At 47.1% G+C, this 18,646-nt stretch overlaps 1 protein-coding gene across 2 annotated transcripts in view; it reads left to right on the top strand.

Annotated features, from left to right (window-relative positions):
- Positions 1-17,642, top strand: part of LOC149344275 (uncharacterized) — a 50,137-nt gene extending 32,495 nt beyond the window's left edge. The window contains exons 1-5 of one of the 2 annotated variants that reach the window (XM_089542581.1): positions 2,229-2,370; positions 7,526-7,636; positions 12,988-13,167; positions 14,108-14,215; positions 17,446-17,642. In XM_089542581.1, coding sequence (XP_089398707.1) covers positions 2,251-2,370; positions 7,526-7,636; positions 12,988-13,167; positions 14,108-14,215; positions 17,446-17,535 — 609 coding nt within the window. In that variant the 5' untranslated portion in view covers positions 2,229-2,250 and the 3' untranslated portion in view covers positions 17,536-17,642. Of the gene's footprint in view, positions 1-2,228; positions 2,371-7,525; positions 7,637-12,987; positions 13,168-14,107; positions 14,216-17,445 lie in introns of those variants that run through there. The other variant, XM_089542582.1, reaches the window with a different exon arrangement.
- Positions 17,643-18,646: the final 1,004 nt, after the last annotated feature.

Consider the following 18,646-nt stretch of genomic DNA (forward strand, 5'->3'; position numbering starts at 1 on the left):
TACAATTTTATAATATCCCTATAGAATAACACAGTGTTCGCTACTAGCGGCCAATGCATGCGCTAGTTGCTGAAAGCGCAGGAAATCTGGGCATGCCAATTGCCAGTGCCGCTCATGCGCTGAACTAGAGCAGCCAGAGCTCAACGGTGCGCAATCTTTGGCCAATGGATCGCGTGTCAGTAGAAAACGAGGAAGAAGGGCAGGAGCAGCTCACGGTGCGTGCACTCTGCGAAAGGGTAGAAGAAGAAGAACTGCCTTCGGTGAGCACTCACACGCATTATGGCCTTTCTTCTCACGTTTACGTTTTTGACGCCGCAGTATCGTCCACCACACGCTTTATTTCGATTGGTTTTTGGGCTCAAGGCTAGCTCGACGCACAACCGGTGTGGTAGCAACTAGATCCCTGCCAGGCCCTGCGTGCGAAAATGCGTGGGTGCATAAAAGAGTCCCCTTAGGCAATATTGTAGCTGTTCCGGCCTTACAAACGTGTTTGGGGGGGTTTAAGAAGTGAACCTGCCTCGCTAGTCCGGGGAAAAAAAAAAAACCCAAAGAGGGGCCTCTCATCGCTTCATTAAAAGGACGCACACTTTAAGACTTCCCGGATGGCGTTCAAGAACCCCTGCACGCTGCGAGAAGTGTGATGTTTACTTGTGTCAGACATGTCACGGATATTACTTTACATTTTTTCGTACAACAGTGTAAGTTTCCTGTGACGATGTATTAAGGCGAAAGCCTTCAATGCCTCATCGTTGTCAACAGAAGGTTGTCAGCAGAGGCGTCACGCTTTTCGGTAGGTCGAAATGGTTATGACGTCAGAATGCGCGGATTCGAAGTAATTACCGTAGGTCACCCACGGATGCCTGGCGCCCCCTTTTGGAGTACATACCTCATTACTGCGATCAGAGACATGGATACAACCAAACTCATCGAAGCAGAGAGAGAGTCGTGCTAAAGGAGCAGTCGAAGTCGGCAGCCAAAGTGTGTAGTTGTAATGTGTAGTCAAAGTGTTTGTCAAATTAGGCACTAGTACAGCACAAAGAGCCCCGTAGTCAATGCCAAACAGTGCGCCAGGAAAGACTTTTGCCTTGCAGCACTTAAGAGAGGCAAAGTGCCCCTGAATTTTTCTTTTATCTCTGCACGGGTGGCAGTTAAACCAATAAAGGCCCTACCAGCACATAATCGTGAGTTCATTTTCAAATTAAGGATTTATTTTGTGGCTTTGATCTAGATATTGTGCCGGCCGTCCTTAAAGAGCAGTGATTGCACATAGTCACATAGTAATTGGAGCTTCCCAGTTAGTGTGTTAATAAGCCTGAAAGGGATATAACTTACCACAACATCGGTGATGTGACTCCACCAGCCTCACGATCGAAGTCTGGGAGTTGATACTTGCTGGAATTTGAATTGCTTTTACGTTACGAGTTTGCTGAAGCCGATGCCTTGACTTCATAACTTGCTGAATTTATCACCTTCTAGACTGCACCGTATAAGTTTGCCTTCTGGCGCAAAGCCCTCAGAGTGCGCGGTCTAGCAAGCGGGTCGCAAAGGCATCACGTCCTGGGCAGCACGGATTTGGATGTCGACCTTGAAACGCATTTTCGTTTGCAGCCTACTGGGGAGACGTAATGAGACCTCGCGTTCTTTCCGGCCGTGTTTGCCGGCTGGAGGGTGGTAGGAGTGTTTTATGCCAGCAGACCGTAGTCTTCGTTCCCGGCGGTATGGTTCATGCACTCACAGCGTCCCTTATAGCACACTTGCCAATTCGGGACTTGAAACCTTGTACCATACCATACCATACCATACCATACCATACCATACCATACCATACCATACCATACCATACCATACCATACCGTACCATACCATACCATACCAAACCATACCATACCATACCATACCATACCATACCATACCGTACCGTACCATACTATACCACACCATACCATACCATACCATACCATACCATACCATACCATACCATACCATATCATATACCTACCATACCATACCGTACCGTACCGTACCGTACTGTACCATACCATACCATACCATACCATACCATACCATACCATACCATACCATACCATACCATACTATTAAATTCCATTTCATACCATGTCATGCCATATCGTAGCATATAGACTATTCGATGTTGTTTTAAGAACCCAGTGGCAAACTCCTAACATATTTTTTTTTCACGCGGGCGTGACACAGTCGCAGTGCTCTGGGACGTGCTTGGGACATCCGACGATGGCGCGAAGGGTGCTGGGTTCCGTCCGAGACAGGATATCAGCGTGGACCACGTGGATGCGCCAAGGAGGCGCCCCGGTGACAACTACGTCAACCAGCGAGCACATCGACGATGTGCCCGTACGTCTGTGCACTACAATGTTATTGCGTCACTTTGTCCGGTGCTGCTATCTTGGTAATGTGACTACTAAAAAAAAATCCGTAACCATGGTAGCAGAGCAGAATATGTTATTGGATCAGTGTTTTTATGTCTCACTGACTGTTTTGTTGGGGCCAGCAGAATATGATACGAAAGAATGATATGAGGGAAGGAATGAACACGCTCGCTCAACCATTCTGGACATTTTGATTCATTGGAAACGTTTTCGGAGCACTGCAGTCTTTTCCCACGCGGTACAGGCTTTAGAAGATTCATGGCTGCCACCACCTAGATCAAGAAGCAACGGTGCGTTACTCTTGAGTGGCTTTCCGTGCTATGTAATATCTGCCTTCTCAACGCCGCTGAGATAAAAGAGTTAGGTAGCTGCCAGTGAACGTCTTTCGACAGCGTGAATCAATACTTGGATGAATATTGACAACGTTCGCACTGTTTTGCATAATGCACTAAACCGAGTGGGAGCTGGGCTGGAAGTTAAATGAAAATTGCGTTTGAGGACAGGAAAAGGCGCAGTAACTGTCCCACTGCAGTGCTTTTTAATGCACGAGCTTTGGAACGGCCATGCGAACAAAAACGCGGCGTCCGTCTGTTGGTGTAAAGTGATATGGAAAGAAGTTGAATGAGGAGGAGGAGCAGGTTCCGTGACGTCACAAAGGTGGAAGCGCAGAGCGCACAGGTGCGCCGCGGCTCAGCGGCCGGAGGAGTCAAAGAACCTCTAAGGAATTGGAAATACTGCAATTCAAATGGAACTGAAATGAGAATTGCAATCTGCCTTTTTCAAAAGACGTGGTGCCTTCTGGAGAGTTGCTGCCATCTGTCGCTTGCACCTGTCACTAACATGAACTGTATATGCGCAGTATGAGCCCGCGTTTTGTTTTCAACCGATGGAGCTGAAGAAGGAGAGGCGCGCATGCGCATAACGGCCGTGTGAAAAAAGGCGGATTGAAAACTTGCGTTTGAGATTTAAAGAATAGAAATTGGAGGAATTGGAATCGCACTCAAACAATGGTAAACAAGGCACAAAAATAATTTATCAAAGCGAAGCTTACATTGTCAGTTCTCTGAAATCAGTTAAAGAGTACTAATCGCTCACCAAATCGGGGCCCACATGCTAAAGCATTTCCGTCCGCATAATAGCATTCATCGCCCGTGAATTTTCTTAGAATTCGCGTGTTTTTTTCTGTATGTTAATGTGTGGGCTCATACTTGCGGATGTTTTCGGGTAGCGACTCTAGCCCTACCATTCGCTCCTTGTGTTCAACCTGCCGCATGTTAGCGGGCTTTCACCTCCTGCTTACGTTCGTCGTCTGAGAGACGTTTCTCGCTTCGTCTTTCGACCGAACATTGCTCAAAACGCGAGACTCTAAGTGCGTGCAGGGTGGGCGGTAGGGGGTCACATGATGTGGGGGGGGGGGGGGGGGGGTAAGCGCGCGCTTTACCGGGGAGGACGAAGACAGCGAGGAGCACTCTCCTCTCGCGCCGTCGAATAGAGTGACTTTGGTGTGTTTGGCTGCTGATAACAATGTAGTGGGTTCAATCCTGCTTCCTTGCCGTATTTTGTTGGAGACAAAATACAAAAAACGACCGTGTGCAGTGTGATGCCACCGCTGGGGCGGTCGCTTGCTGAACCGGAATACCCGGGTTCGAACCCGATCGTGGCGGCCACGTTTCGATAGAGGTGAAACGCAAAAGGCCCCTGTGTGCTGTGCGATGTCAGTGCACGTTCAAGATCCCCAGGCGGTCGAAATTATACCGGAGCCCTCCACTGCGGCACCTCATTCTTCCTTTCTTCTTTGACTTCCTTCACGGTGCGGTTCGAGTGTCCGCCGAGATACGTGCGCCAGTTACTGCGCCATTTCCTTTCCTCAAAAACCAATTTGAATTCGGGGTCCGCTGCGGTGACTCGGTGGCTATGGCGCTCGGCGTCTGGCCCGAAAGACGCGAGTTCGATCCCGGCTGCGGTGGTCGAATTTGGATGGAGGCGAAATTCTAGAGGTCCGTGTACTGCGCGATGCCAGTGCACGTTAAAAAGCACCAGGTGGTCGAAATTTCGGGAGCCCTTTACTACGTAGTCCTTCGTAGCCTGAGTCGCTTTGGGACGTTAAACCCCAGTAAACCACTTTGTTTTTTTTTCAGTGCGATGTCAGTGCACGTTAAAGAACACAACGTGATCTAAATTTATTTGGAGCCCTCCTCTACGACGCTTCATTCACTCTTCACTCTTTCGCTCCCTCCTTCATCCCTTCGCTGACGGCGCGTTTGAGGTGTCAGCCAAAAAGTGAGACAGTTACTGCGCCTTTCCGTTCCTGAAAACCAAATGTTTTCCATATTCATTACCGCCGGAGGTAGGCTTCCTATTAAGAGCTCTCGTTTTAGAAACGAGTGGCGAATTTTAGATACAGGCGTAAATACAGTCTAGCCCGTTTATAACGAAGCCACTTATAGCGAAATAGCGGTTATAACGAAGGGATTTCAATTTCCCATTCCCATTTTTGCATTTTCAATACATTTTGGGCCCGGTTTTAACGAAGTAAATAAGAGCGCGTCAGCGGATGTAACGAAGAGATTCAATACCAACCGAAAAATAATATGCCAATCAACACATTTTTGCGTCCTAGAGGCGATTTTTTCCGCGAAAATAAGAGCAAAATTCGGCTGACGGCGTCCTTTCATGGCGTCTTTTGCTCTCCTGCGGAGCGAAAGGTTGCTTCACTGCATCGCATGGCACGCCGGTCTCGTGTTGCGCCGTCCCTGAAGGGCGTCACGGCGTAGAGCGGTAGAGCACGCCGCGCAGGGGAAAAATGTAAAAAAGAACAGAGACGATTTTTTTTTTTTCGATGACGTCGCAGAGAGCGCCCGTCTTGGCCAATCGCGGTTCTCGCACTCGCGAAACGTGTTCAGGGGACGCTGGACGACTTCTTTCAGCTGCAATAAATCGGTATGCCGATGTTTGCATTTTTTTTCGTAGTCCGCATATTACGAAATAGCGGATATAGCGAAGTGATTTCCGATTCCCGCTGACTTCGCTATAACCGGGCTAGACTGTACGAATTTTCGCATTAATTAGGGGACACCATAGATTCATCGAATGGGCGCTAATACTAAGTAACATGGCAGCTCATTGAAAAATGTGGCGCTTGTTGAGCTGGCACCATTAAGTTCCGGTATTCTTGAAGTTTCCGGCGCAGGAGGGGCGGATAAAGAGTCCAAGTACTTAATTTTCCCAATGATTGTGTTACCATAACCACACTAACCTCATCTGCATTCTTCCAGCTAGTGGCCATCCGAAGTAGCTTATGAAACTAGTCACTGACGAATAGAAAAAAAGCTTTCTGATTTATTTCGGAGGAGTACATGGTAGTTTACTTTGGTAACCCTACCTATTTGTGCAAAACAAACAGAAGACATTAATTTGTTCACAGTAATAGAGATTATGATACAGCTGCACTGGAGTGAACGAGTGTGCATTTTTCTTTCGGCAATGTTTGAGTTATTATCAATCACAGTGTCAAATTTTTAAAAGGAAAAGCTTCTTTCACAGCTTTCCGTTAGCAGAAAAATCAGCTGTTACAATCAGTGGTACTTTCTGAAAGAAAAATGAAGTTGCGTTCTATCTCTTGGTCGAAATATGTGATGGATTCCCGAAAAGGCGTAGCACTGTCTAAGACGGTTCATAGATGGCGGTAGTAGCCCTTGGCTGTTTGAAATGCCGCTGCCTCCGCACGCTTGTCTTATGGGGCTCCCCCTGCCGAGCTCAATGCCCTCGTTGGTTTCGCTGCTTGACGAGTCCTTGCACTCGTCTGCTACCCGGTATTAGGGGTACTTTGGGCCACCTTGATCCTCCTTTTTGCCTTCTGATCCTCCTGCGCAGCTGCATTAAAGGGCAACTCCGGCGGTTTTTTGTACCTCCTCCGATTTTACTGAACTTTCAAGGTGTAAGCTCTCCGCTTGTTTGTCATGTGTGCCAATATTTTATTTTGTGACCTCAGTAGGGACTCTTTATATTGGCCAACTCGCTTGTGTGACGTCACACTTTCACTCGCTCGTTGTTATTCGCTGCCCGTTTTGCTGAAGGACTAAATTTCGGGCTTTTTATTTGGTCACGTGAGACAAATAATGACCCAAGCTGTCGTTTGCAGTCGCCAATTTAGCCAATCAACGTGCAAAAGTTTCGGGACTGTATCCGTAACATCATAGGTTGGTATGTCGTGACGTCATAGTTTGGCCGAAACCCAGTTTCAGGTTCGGTTTCCCGGTTTCTGCTGTTTTAAAAGACTTGTACTCGGTATTTTGAAAAACGATTTTTTGTACCGGAGAGAGGGGACTCTAAAGAATGCTGTGTTGTTATGAAATGAAAGATTTTCGAATAACCCCGGAGTTGCCCTTTAAGCTGCCGTTGGCAACATGGGTGAATCTTCCTGTCTGTGGACTAATCCAGCCCTATTGCTAATCCATGCCTGCACCGCCATCACCGCTGAGCATCTGGAAGCTCAGAGAAAACGAATAAAGTTCACAAAGACGATGGCAATTTATTCGCTAACCGCTGCTATATGCCAGTTAGAACGCACAGCGCTGGGAGTTGTAGCGATGGCGGAGTGGTTTGAGCTTTGTTAGCACCTCCGTTGCTTTGAATTTCGCTGGGGGTGCTATGATTGGAAATATTTTCACGCGACACCGTTAAGAGCTCCGTTCCATGACATTACATGAAACAGTATAGCGCACTTCAAGACGAGGAAAACGACAGAAGACACAACCGCTATGTGTCTCCTGTTTTCCTAACTCGTGTCTCCTGTCTTTCTTTGTTGTTCTCGTCTTGAAGTGCGCTATACGTTTTCATGGCCTTTTAGACCCAGCCAGCATACCAGTACCATCGTGGTGGGAAGGTCTGCTTGTATAACAGACCTGCTTTGTAAACCATGTCGGGTAGTCCATAAAGATTAAACGCAGGAAGCATTGGTTTATTTTTAGATGAAAACACACCATGTGGGAAACCTTTCAAGCTGGCTCGTTAATTCTCTGAACAAATACTAATATAGCTCGCATTAACGGTGTGATACGCGGTTACAGAATGAGCAGTTTTAGTCAGAACGGCATTAATTCGCTCTTCTTTCTACCCAGGACGTTGTGACGCCGTGCCTGGCGCCGGGGAATCAGCTGACGGGGCCACCTTTCGTCTTCAGCACAAAATACTTCCAGACTGTCGCTGGTGCGCTGAATGTCACAGAAACAGTGAGTTGTCACCGTTAAGAACGCTCCGCCAGTGCTGAATGACTGCCCCGTGCGGCCGTTTTTGTGGAAACCTGAGCTGGTTTTTTCGCTGACGATTATTTTAGTTCGCATAAAAAGTGGACAGTTCATCGCACGCAACCAAGAGCCGCATCCATCGGGGTTCTCTTGCGCCTAGGATGAAACGGGCTTACCTGCAGCGTGCTTCCTGTATCTGAACTGTTTTAAAAATTCGGGAGCTTTAATTCCCTTCATTTTTTTTTTTTTACACAGAGTTATATATTCAGTTTAGTGGGAATATGGTGGCGTCATTCCCATGCCCACCACATTGTACATTGTTGCTGACCATGGTGGCAGTCATTTTGGTGATGCCTCTTGATAGCCTACTCCTCTAAAGCGGGCCAAATACAGGGCGTGTAATCGACAACTGCTGCTGGCACACACACACAAGGCTTCAAACCCTATTGTGGACCACGCCGACGGAGGAATGCCAGAGTGACTTAACTAAAAGAAATAACAAACCCAAGAGGGCAGGTAAAATTATGTATCAAGCCAGCAATTTCGAGCTTAACAACCAACAATCATCGGCCAACAGAGTGACCAATTTGTAAGATAAGGCAGCAGAAAACGTCCATCTGAAAGCTTCCTATACGGCGGTTATAAGCCACTAAGCATCCTGATTGGCGACCTAAAAGTCTGAACACACCCTAGGATGGTTATGAGTAGGGCCCGGAAATTTAGGCATTTGCCTAAACATGCCTATAAATGCCTAAACGGGGGATTTTTGCACTTGCCTGCCTTTTTGTCATTTTTTAGAAAATACTACCTACTGAACCGCATTTTTTTCCTATAAATGCCTAAATCAGGCACTTTGGTCCTCGGTGCCGTTTTTCAATTTTGAGACATCTGTTTATGTACGGTGAAAGGCGCACGCCGATGCACGCACAAAAGGCGCGGGTCGCGCCGAACGTTTTTCTCGAATTGTAACTTGAACGCAGTGTAACGAAGTGTTTATCTCGAAGGATAGAAAGAGACGAGCTTGGAAAGAGACCTGACATACATTAGTGCAAACTTCTCAAAATTGACGGAAAGGATGACAAAGTTGGAAAGACTAGACTCTCAATAGATGAATCATTGAAGATAGTGGCAGAAGTACCAGCAGCAGCACTTCGGGGACTAGAAGGAAAGGGTGCTATTAACTTCATGTGATGTCGAAAGAAGCCTTTTAAAGTACAAAGCTATGCATAGCGAAAACCGAAGGAGTTTCAAGTTCGAAAACCTGAGAATGCGCTTTATTGCTTCAGTTGAGGACTGCATACGCTCCGTGCTTGACTTACAAATCTTGTACATATGAATAAAGAGTGTTATTCAAAGCGCCTATTTTTGCTTTGTAGCGCCTATTTCAATATTTTTTAGAGCCTAGATGCCTGCCTATTTCGGGGTTCTTTAGTGCCTAAATTTCCGGGCCCTAGTTATGAGGTTAAAAAAAAAAGTTGCATGAAAGAAAGCGAATTTGAACTGCCGTCCTCCACACCCAAAACATTGTACAGCACTTTTCTTTTTCTTATAACTCCACAGCACCAATTCCAAGCCTCTGTTTTCCATGCATTGTTATGGACAGTCTTGTTATGGCTGCTACCATCTGTTGGGCATCGCTGGCTGTACCGGCTGCATTTGGCGAATAGGCCGGCCGCCCTAATATGGCAAGAACCATTGTTTCGGGTGATTTGGCTGTAAACGGTAGCACGACGGCCGTTAAAGACAGAATTTCTGCAGCACTTCCACATCGAGGCACTCAGAAGCACGAAAAATTCCCTTCACTCTGATTTTCAACGCTTACTGCAGTAGTGGGTTGTTGATTTCACGCCTCTTTATGTGTAGGCGTTCCCTGATGGCGCCGCGGAGGATTAGCATAACCTCATCGCCGCGCTTTACCCCCTACTTTTTTTACAATTGTTACTCGCTTAAGACCTTACTGTTTTCCTTTAGAGTTTTCGATTCTACTCGTTTATGAGCTTAAAAAGCTTATTCCCCACTTTTCATGAATGGTAGTTCACCGTTTCTCACGTTTTTCGTTTTTCGCGCCAAGAAGTCCTATTTTTATTTTTTAATGCGATATCATTTAGCTTGGTCTAAAAATTCCTTGATTGGTTGAAAGGGTAGTGACGTCATCTGCACCGCCAACTTTGAAAATCTGAGGGCTAGAATGTTCGAGTACTTTCCATTGGATTACCAAATGAAATGCATACGCTACACTTATCATACGCTACCTATCATACACAACGCCACGCTACACCTTAACGCTACACCTATCATTTTCCTTTCCATAGCTCGCTGCACTGTACTCTATTTAAGGTGAACCATTTTCGTTAGCCTCCATGTTTCTGCCCCATAGGTGAGCATACCGGTAAGATACAGCCGTTATATACTTATCTCTCAAAGGATACTTGGTAAATACCCATTCATGATCTGTGAGTACATTCCAAATGCACTCTACCCCATCATTATTTTTCATTGTTATGTCCCTGTCACGGCCTGTTCCGCGGTCATTACCTGCCCTAAGTATTCCTTTACCGCTTCGAGCGCTACGCTGCCTTTCAGAAACTGCAGTTCCCTTCTGAGGCTGTTGAACATTGCTTTGATTTTCTGCATTTTAATTTTTAGACGCTGGTGATACGTGACCGGTAATAACTTTTTGAAGCGTTTCACCGCTGCGAGGGCCGAACACCCACAGCGGATGACGCCTGTGCCGACTGGAAAACACCGGGGTTTTTCCGGTGTACTGGAATTCGAAATCAGTACATATCAATTACTTCTAGCCGACGGCCGCGGTTAACTCGTAAATTACGTCATTGCAGTCAGCAGTCAGAAAAGGCTGTAATTAAATCACTGTAATGTAGTAACAGTAAACTGCTTTTCTTGGCCATTTGTAATGTAATGAAATGCTTTCCTGCTCTCGTAATTTACTAATGTAATAAGTATTGGGCGTTAATTTTTGTATTTTAGGTATTCATTTAGGAGCAAAAGTAATTAATTACTGTCGAAATTACTTCTATTAAGAATGGACCACTGCTCTTTGTGTCGGTAGGGATTTGGCCTCTCATTTGAAGGGTAGGGCATCTCGAAAGCAGGAGAAAAGCGTGAAAAGACTGGGCCAGCAAGCTAATGAATTTGCACGCGCGGGCGAGTGGCGATGTGCGTGCGGCCTTAGACACCTCTTTGGAACTAGCCGCCGCGGTGGTTCGGTGGTTATGGTGCTCGGCTGCTGACCCGAAAGACGCGGGACCTATCACGGCCGCGGCGGTCGAATTTCGATGGAGGCGAAATTCTGGAGGCCGTGTACTGTGCGATGTCAGTGCACGTTAAAGAACCCCAGGTGGTCGAAATAACCGCAGTGCTTCACTACGGCGTCTCTCAAAGCCTGAGTCGCTTTGGGACGTTAAACCCCATAAAGTAAACTAAACTAAACTAAACTAAAACTAAACTAAACTATACTAAACTAAACTAAAGTAAATTTAACTAAACTAAAATAAACTAAACTAACCTCTTTGGAACTGGGAAATATACATAGTTTCTGGCGCTGCATACGAACACAGACATGCCTACGCGCTTATAACGATTTTTTAGATGTACCCAAGGTTGAAAACGCTGTTCATCATCCACAGGACAAGATTTCCCTGAAATGCATAGTGGAACGGCTATTAAGCATGGCGCATTGTATCCTATCTTAAAAGCTGGGAAAATATTTAGGCGCCTGCTTAGAAGCTCAGCTGCTTCTGTGATGCAGTAAACTGAGGAATCTGCAATGAGTCTTAGCTGCGTCCCCTGTAAGCGCGAAGATTAAAAGGTGAAATAAAAGCACTCGGAATTACTTTCTGAAAATATTTGGAGTGTGGTTGTCACGATATGGTGGGCGACTAGATGTTTGGTTGGCACCGAGATTATAATTAATCGGGCCAACCTGCCCACCACTGCACTCTCCGTAAGTTCGGAGGAGGAGGAGCGACAAACCTCTCCACCCCTCGTGCGGAAGATGAGGTTAGACTGCTGACCGGCGATAGGGGCCACGCCTGATTAGCCGTTGACCGGAGGCATGAGGCGTAGGCAAGTTTCTTTAGAAAGCCCTTTACTCGAGCAAACAACCGCAACCAAAAGGGTACAAAACAAACCCAGCAAAACAGCGGCAATACAGAGACGCGACACGAATTACAAGCACAAAATCAGAAGCACACAAACAACTATTAACAATAAGAAGGAAAACAACAGGGCGAGAACTATACAACAAGGTTACACAATTAAAGCAATGTACAAAAGAATAGGACGAGAACAGCGACAGAACAAAGAAAAAGAGCAGAGCGAGTGGTGAGAATCGGTGACTTAGCTGCGTAGTGGCAAGGTCCGGTCGCAGGGAGCGTCGGGCTGCGGAAGCTCGCGGTGCTGATGGGGGGGGGGGGGGGGGGGGTGCGGATACGGGCGAACTTGGGCCCCGGGTTACGCGTCTTCCACGCGTCTTTCGGGGCCGCCGTCGCCGCGCTCTACGCGTCAGACACCGCCTAGGCTCGCTTGCCGACCACTGCCCTGGCTGACCCTACACACGTCGGCACGCACCGAAATCTCTAAACCAACTAACTCGGTCGTGATTTTCCCGCCACCGTGTTCACGTGACAAACCACAAAAAAACAAAACAAATAAAAGCAAACGAATCCTCTCGGCCCCGTGCACCAACGATATACAGATGTTGAGAAGGGGGGAGAAGAAGCATGAAGAAACTGAAGGGGACGCGAAGGAAAATTATGGTCCTAACGAGGAGGGATGTTAACTTCTCAAGGTTGGGACGGGTGTTAGGGAATTGAACGGCCGCTTAGCGTCCCCCCCTCGTGAAAGCAATCGCTTCCCGGCGATAATCCTGAGGAGGGGGGCGGCGTAGTCTTGACCCCCCCCCCCCCCCCCCCCCCCAGCGTCGCGAGGGGTCAATGCCCACGCGGGGGGAGGCAAAGTCATCGCCGCTGCGTTGCGACATGCCCGCATACTACCGGCGCCGTGGCCAGCCGTGGCCACTTTGGTCGGAGAAGAAAGAAGAAAAATAAAGAATGCGCGCACTTTGTGACAGTGGTGTCATTACTTTTTGTGAACAGTAATTGGTAATGTAGTTTTTTCCATTTTCTAAATGTTCACGAAAGTAATTGGCAATGTTTTTATCTGCTTTTCAAAAGTGCGTAAGTTTGCCATGTATGCGCGCAGTGCGTGGTTGTCACGCTCTGAAAAAGCGCGAAGAACACTTTTCGCGCCCAAATTTTTTCACCAACACAGGCTTGTGGTGTTAATTCGATACACCCTGTTCTGCACCCACGCAGTGCCTGTCGACGGTGCTCTTCAACTCGCTCTGCTCGCGCTCGGAGGAGAGCCTGTCGGCGGTGCTGTTCACCTTCTCGTTCGCGTACTCCATCGCCGGCCTGTACATGCTGCTTAACGGCGTCTGCAACTCGCCGCCGCCGTCCGGGGACACCTCGCCGGGCCAACCCTCCGGGCTCATGGTCAGTCCCCATTTCGACTGATCGTGCTGAACGGACCGCATGAGACGCTGCTGCGCTCCATTTGGACAGTCCGATCGCTTCGGTGCGAAACCCACTACTTCACTAGAAAGGCTAAAAAACCCCGGGGTATATGTGAAGCCTCAACCTTTGACCTTTGACGCTGAGCCAGCGCACCTGCTCCGTCCACGCGCGGTATCGGTATCCCCCCCCCCCCTCCCCTCCCTCTCCCCGCGCGCGGCTGGCGATAGCGGCTGACGATAAGATCTTGCATGCGGTTGCCCTTGAGGCGGCGTTACCTCAACTGCCTTCGCATGTCCTACTCGGTTTAACGACGTTAAATCCCTACTAACTTTTCTTTCATTCATTGTTTTCACACCTCGGCGTGCGTCTGCTGGGGTGCAATAGGCCAGGCAGTGAACCGCACAGTGCATTGATTTGGCTGCACACGTGGCGGCGCTCGACAGCGGATCTTGTATGTGTACGTATTACGCGTATTTCGGTACAGCTCCTCGCCGACATCATTGGGCGTTGTGTATAGAATGCATGTACTGGAGCTCAGTGCGTTTTGTTTAGCTCGGAAAGTGGCTTAGTCCTGAGTATATTGCGCTTACAGCGTGGAAAGCCAGTTGAATATTCCTCTGTGCTTTTCTTTGCTTCTTTTTTTTTTCTCTAGCTAGCAGCATTCGAGCCGCACGACGGTGACAGAGTTTTTTAGGCAGTACAACAGCAGCGTTGCAGGAAGGGAGTAGTTATTAGCATCCACCCAAGCGCAGCTTTTCGGCTACAAAGGAAATAAGATATACAGCTTACACAGAAAGTCTGTGGTGGAAGGTTGAAGGTGTCTAGCTCTGTTTCCGCTTCTTCAGCCCTGTCTGCGTCATAGAAGTCTGGAGGTTTCCCGTGCACTAGCGAACTCATCCCATGCGTATACGCCTCGCAGGTGGTGCAGCAACTGATCTTCCATTGCGTCGGGACCCTGGTCTTCCTGGCGTGCGGTGTCTACGTACTCGTCAAATACTTCCGCGCATCCGAGGCCACATCACCTGCAGTGAGTGCTGCTAACGGGGCTTTGCGCTCAGGGACATAGAATAAACGCCATAAGAAAAAAGTACAGCCGAAAACTGATACCATGCACAGAGGGCAAAACGCATGCCTAGAACAACCAAACTGTGTGTTCCAGAGCTCCCACAGCCGCTGCGACCAAGAAAGCAAAAAATGACGATGAAATTCTATGTGTTTAACAGTGCATGTTTACATCTAGACCATTTTTAACCAAATCTTATCGCTAGTTATCGCGTGTTACACCCGAAACACGCTAAGAGCGTGTTATAGACATAAGTTTTGCCCTCTGTACGCGCTTATCATGCAGAACGGATGCCTGGCCGTGCCTATGATCCCGAAGGCGCACTTTACGCCTTTTAAAAGCAACACCCTAGTAACCCTTGTGCTTCATTTTGTTTGGCAAACTATAATTTGAGCGCACCTTTAGCACAATGCACACCTTGCTGGGACTGACTACTGCATTGCCTCGTTATGGGAGCGGAGTTTATTAACTTAGTGTACAGCCAAAGCCACGCGAGAATCTGTCGGTGGCCCGATGAGGTTTGACTCGAGGCAGGAGCGAACGTATTACTTCTTGTTCTCTTAATTTTTCATCGGAGAGAATTTTAGCAGCTCCTGGCGTGGCAAGCGATGGTAGATAGGGCTCAGTGTTCGAAAAATACTCGTGGTCTATGAGTATTTTAGTGGAGGGCTAGAGTTGAAATTTCGACCAGCTAACTTTGCACTTGACTTGCGTCGAAATTTTGCCGCTGCGGCAGGGGATAGATTCCGCACCTTTACGGGCTGTAACCGAATGCCGCAGCCGCTTAGCCACCTCGGTGGATGACTCTGTGGCGGAAGTTGAACAAAGAAAACAATGACGATTTTTTGGCCGCAAGTAAAGAGAGCATGGTGCCTTTAATGTGATGTAGACGTGACTGTAGCGGAGGGGAAGATAACTGCTTTAAATCCTCAATCCCACACGGGCCGGAGGCCGTATGGAGCCTTATCAGCTCAATGCGGCGGTTGATATGCTATGTCAAGAGTGACTGCAAGTTATCGCTTCTGCGAGAAGTGGGTAGGAATGATGTTGCTGCGCATGCTTATACTAGTTTATATTCGCTTGAGATAAGTTGTTATTCAGTGAGGGAAAAGTTACGTGAGGACTATGTTAGAATATCGCAGAAACAATTCCAAATCTCCCGGAGGATTAATTATACATTTTCTGTATGACCCTCATATGTCCACATCCTTACTCAATACTGCTTTTTAGGCTCTATTATACTCCTTGCGACCATTCTTATCGTAAACATTTTGGTTTGTGAAAAAAAAAAAAATATCCTGTGTTGCTGGAGCATTACTAGCCACCCTGCATACACAATGCCTCATGACTTCGAACGTACCAGCAACTTAGATGAACGCTAACATTATCTTCATTCAGATGAAAGAAGACATCAAGGAATTGAAAATTACAGACTGACCAGCTTACCGTCCGTTGCCTACAAGATATATAGCAAGGCAATCGCTAATAGAATCAGGACAACCTTGGACTTCACTCAGCCAAATGATCAGGCAGGCTGTCGTAGAGAATACTCGACAATAGACCATAATCACACTATCAATCAAGGGATTGCGAAATACGTAGAGTTGGTTGTGAAAAAGCATTTGACTCAGTAGAAACCTCAGCAATCATGCAGGCATTGCGGAATCAAGGTGTAAAAGAACCTTATGTGAAAATGCTCGAAGGTATCTATGACGACTGCACAGCTACTATAGTACTTGATAAAGTCAGCAATAAAATTCCAATAAGGAAGGCTGTCAGGCTGGGAGATACGATCTCACCAATGCTATTCACCGCTTGTTTACAGTAAGGGTTCCGATGCCTGGATTGGAAACAGTTTGGGATAAGAGCTAAGGGAGAATACCTAATTTGAGATTCGCTGGTGACATTGCCTTGCTAAGCCACTCAGGAAATGAGCTGCAAGGCATGCTCAATGAGTTAGACAGGCAGAACAATGACAGACACATGCACTCGCACTACAGTGAAAGGTGACTTGGGCTACTCGCAGTGGCGAACTTTCCAAGAGCGTTAGCTCCTACTATACTTACAGTTGTCAAGGACGCTTCTGTCTGCAATGCAGGTCCAATGAACGAAAACTGTAACCACGTAATCATACTATATCACATAACAACAGTGGGCGCGTAGCGCCTCAATTGACACCTATACTTTCGATTCGTTATATATGTGCCAGTATAGAGGCCATCGACGTGGCATCCACACGGGACCACCATTTGCATACAATTTGGGGGCCACCCATTGACGCAGAATTTTCGAACTGCTGTGCAATGACTTGGCATGCTCGTGAGGGTGAAATTACTAACTGAAACGAAGCCCTAAATATGTGTGGGATTCACAAAGACGACCTTTCCGTCCCAAAGCGTGCATTCCGAGGATCTTCAGACGGCCTTTACGGCCGAACCGTTTGTCGCAGGGGTTTCCGTATGATGTCAAACGAGTCGTCGTGTTGTGATGCACACGTTTATAAGATTTATTTACTGATATAGCGATGAAATATACCTGATATAGCGAAGGTGGCTGTAAATCGCAATATTAGTGCGAAATCCATGAGTTAGGTGGCGCTGCTTGTGTCTTGGAAGTAAAGCTCCTCAATCCCCACGTTTGCTGAGTACACCGCTGTAAACAATTTGTGCTCCCGTAGCTAACGTTCTTCAGTCGAACACTGCAGCAGACTTGGCGGAGAATTTTGCTAACACTACGTCCTCACTGTTAGGTTCGATTCAAGGCATCACTACCATCAAACATTATGCTGCAAACCCAAAACGCTACCTAATTTAAGTTGTTGTAGCATAACTGAAGAAAACAAGATTCATGTTCATTTCATGGTAACTCCGATTTCCACTACTAGGTGGGGCAGCAAAGCACTGCGCTCTAAGTCCATTCTAGACCGCTCACTCCACTCTTAACGCTCGAGCGTGCGGAGGAGATGCGAGGCTAAAACTCATGCTAAAACTCTTTTCGCGGGCGATGTTACGCTCGCGCTCCCTTGGGGATTGTGAGCACAGCGAAACGTAAACTGGCTGAGCTAAAAGCCTCTAATAACAATACGCACAATGACCGTCAAGACTTGCGCCGTCAAGACTAAATTACGAGGGCCTTTATTTTATTGCATTCGCAAAACAACTTTGACAAAATCATGCTTCTCGTTTCTTTTCCAGGTGGTGTCACTGATAGTCGCCGGCGTGCACCTGATGCATACCCTGTACGTTTACAGGGGAGATTTCCAACGCCTGCTGGACAGCTACTGAGGCCTGGCTCCTGCGCTTCGTAGATGAGGGATCCGACCAGCGTCGCCAATTTGTTCCCACAGCTCCGCATTTCCAGCGAATTTGTGCTGTGTATCCCCTTTGCATAAACGCGTACCACGTTCAACATTTAGATTGCGACGACGTATCTGAGAGTGCTTCTATACCGCGTTGCTGCAGCACAACCGAGGCTTCATGTTCAGTCGCGTCGCGCGATCGGGATGGGCCTCGGCGTGGTTTGCACGTGTGCGAACGTTACCTCATTTTCACTGGTATGAGCAACTTGCATGGTTCAAACTAGTGAAACAGTTTTGGGCGTGTACATAAACGTGCATGTTAGAAAAATGGCGCCGACATATTTGAATGGGCTTTCGAGCGGGCCATGCTTATTTATTTATGTATACTGCAGCACCTGGAGGGCCTATTGCAGAAGTGGAGTTAAAAAGGAGTGCATAGATGGTGTACACATTGATATGGCACAGTGTAACAAAACGAACTAATTGACATGTGGTAGGGCATAAAGCACGTAATATATAGCAAAAACTCATTAACAAAAAATAAATTCAGAAAATAGACGATGAACACAGCACTTTTCAATACGTAACATCACGTGGCATCAGTTACTGTTAAAAATGAATTTTATTGAAGAGGCCGGGTTATTCCAGGAATTGAGTTAGAGTGTTCAGTGGTCCGTGGATAAAAAATGTGCAAGTGAAATTGTTAGTACGAGCATAGTATGGCTAAATATTAAAGTGGTGGTGCCTATTAGTTGATCGGGGAATATCGAAAAAAAGTTTGGCGTTCTGTGAAGCACGATAAATGGAATTAACGATGCACTGCAGGAACTTCAGCGACTAGATGTGACGGCACGTGGACAGAGGTTAGGTCCAAAGAAAGATGAAAAATGCCGATCATAGCGACGATATATGAACAAGACTGATTTTCTTTTTCGTGCTCTCGATCAAGCTAATGTCACAATGTTCTGGATGGTTCCAGACGGAAGATGGATTGTCATGTACAGGACGAGTTCAGAATTCGTACATTATAGCTTAGTCTCTTTTCGATCATTATTCAGTGTTCGCCTCATATACCAAAGGTTTTCTAGTGTTTTAGC

The sequence above is a fragment of the Amblyomma mixtum genome, chromosome 5, assembly GCF_055824585.1.
Source record: "Amblyomma mixtum isolate Tamu chromosome 5, ASM5582458v1, whole genome shotgun sequence".
Classification (NCBI taxonomy): Eukaryota; Metazoa; Arthropoda; class Arachnida; order Ixodida; family Ixodidae; genus Amblyomma; species Amblyomma mixtum.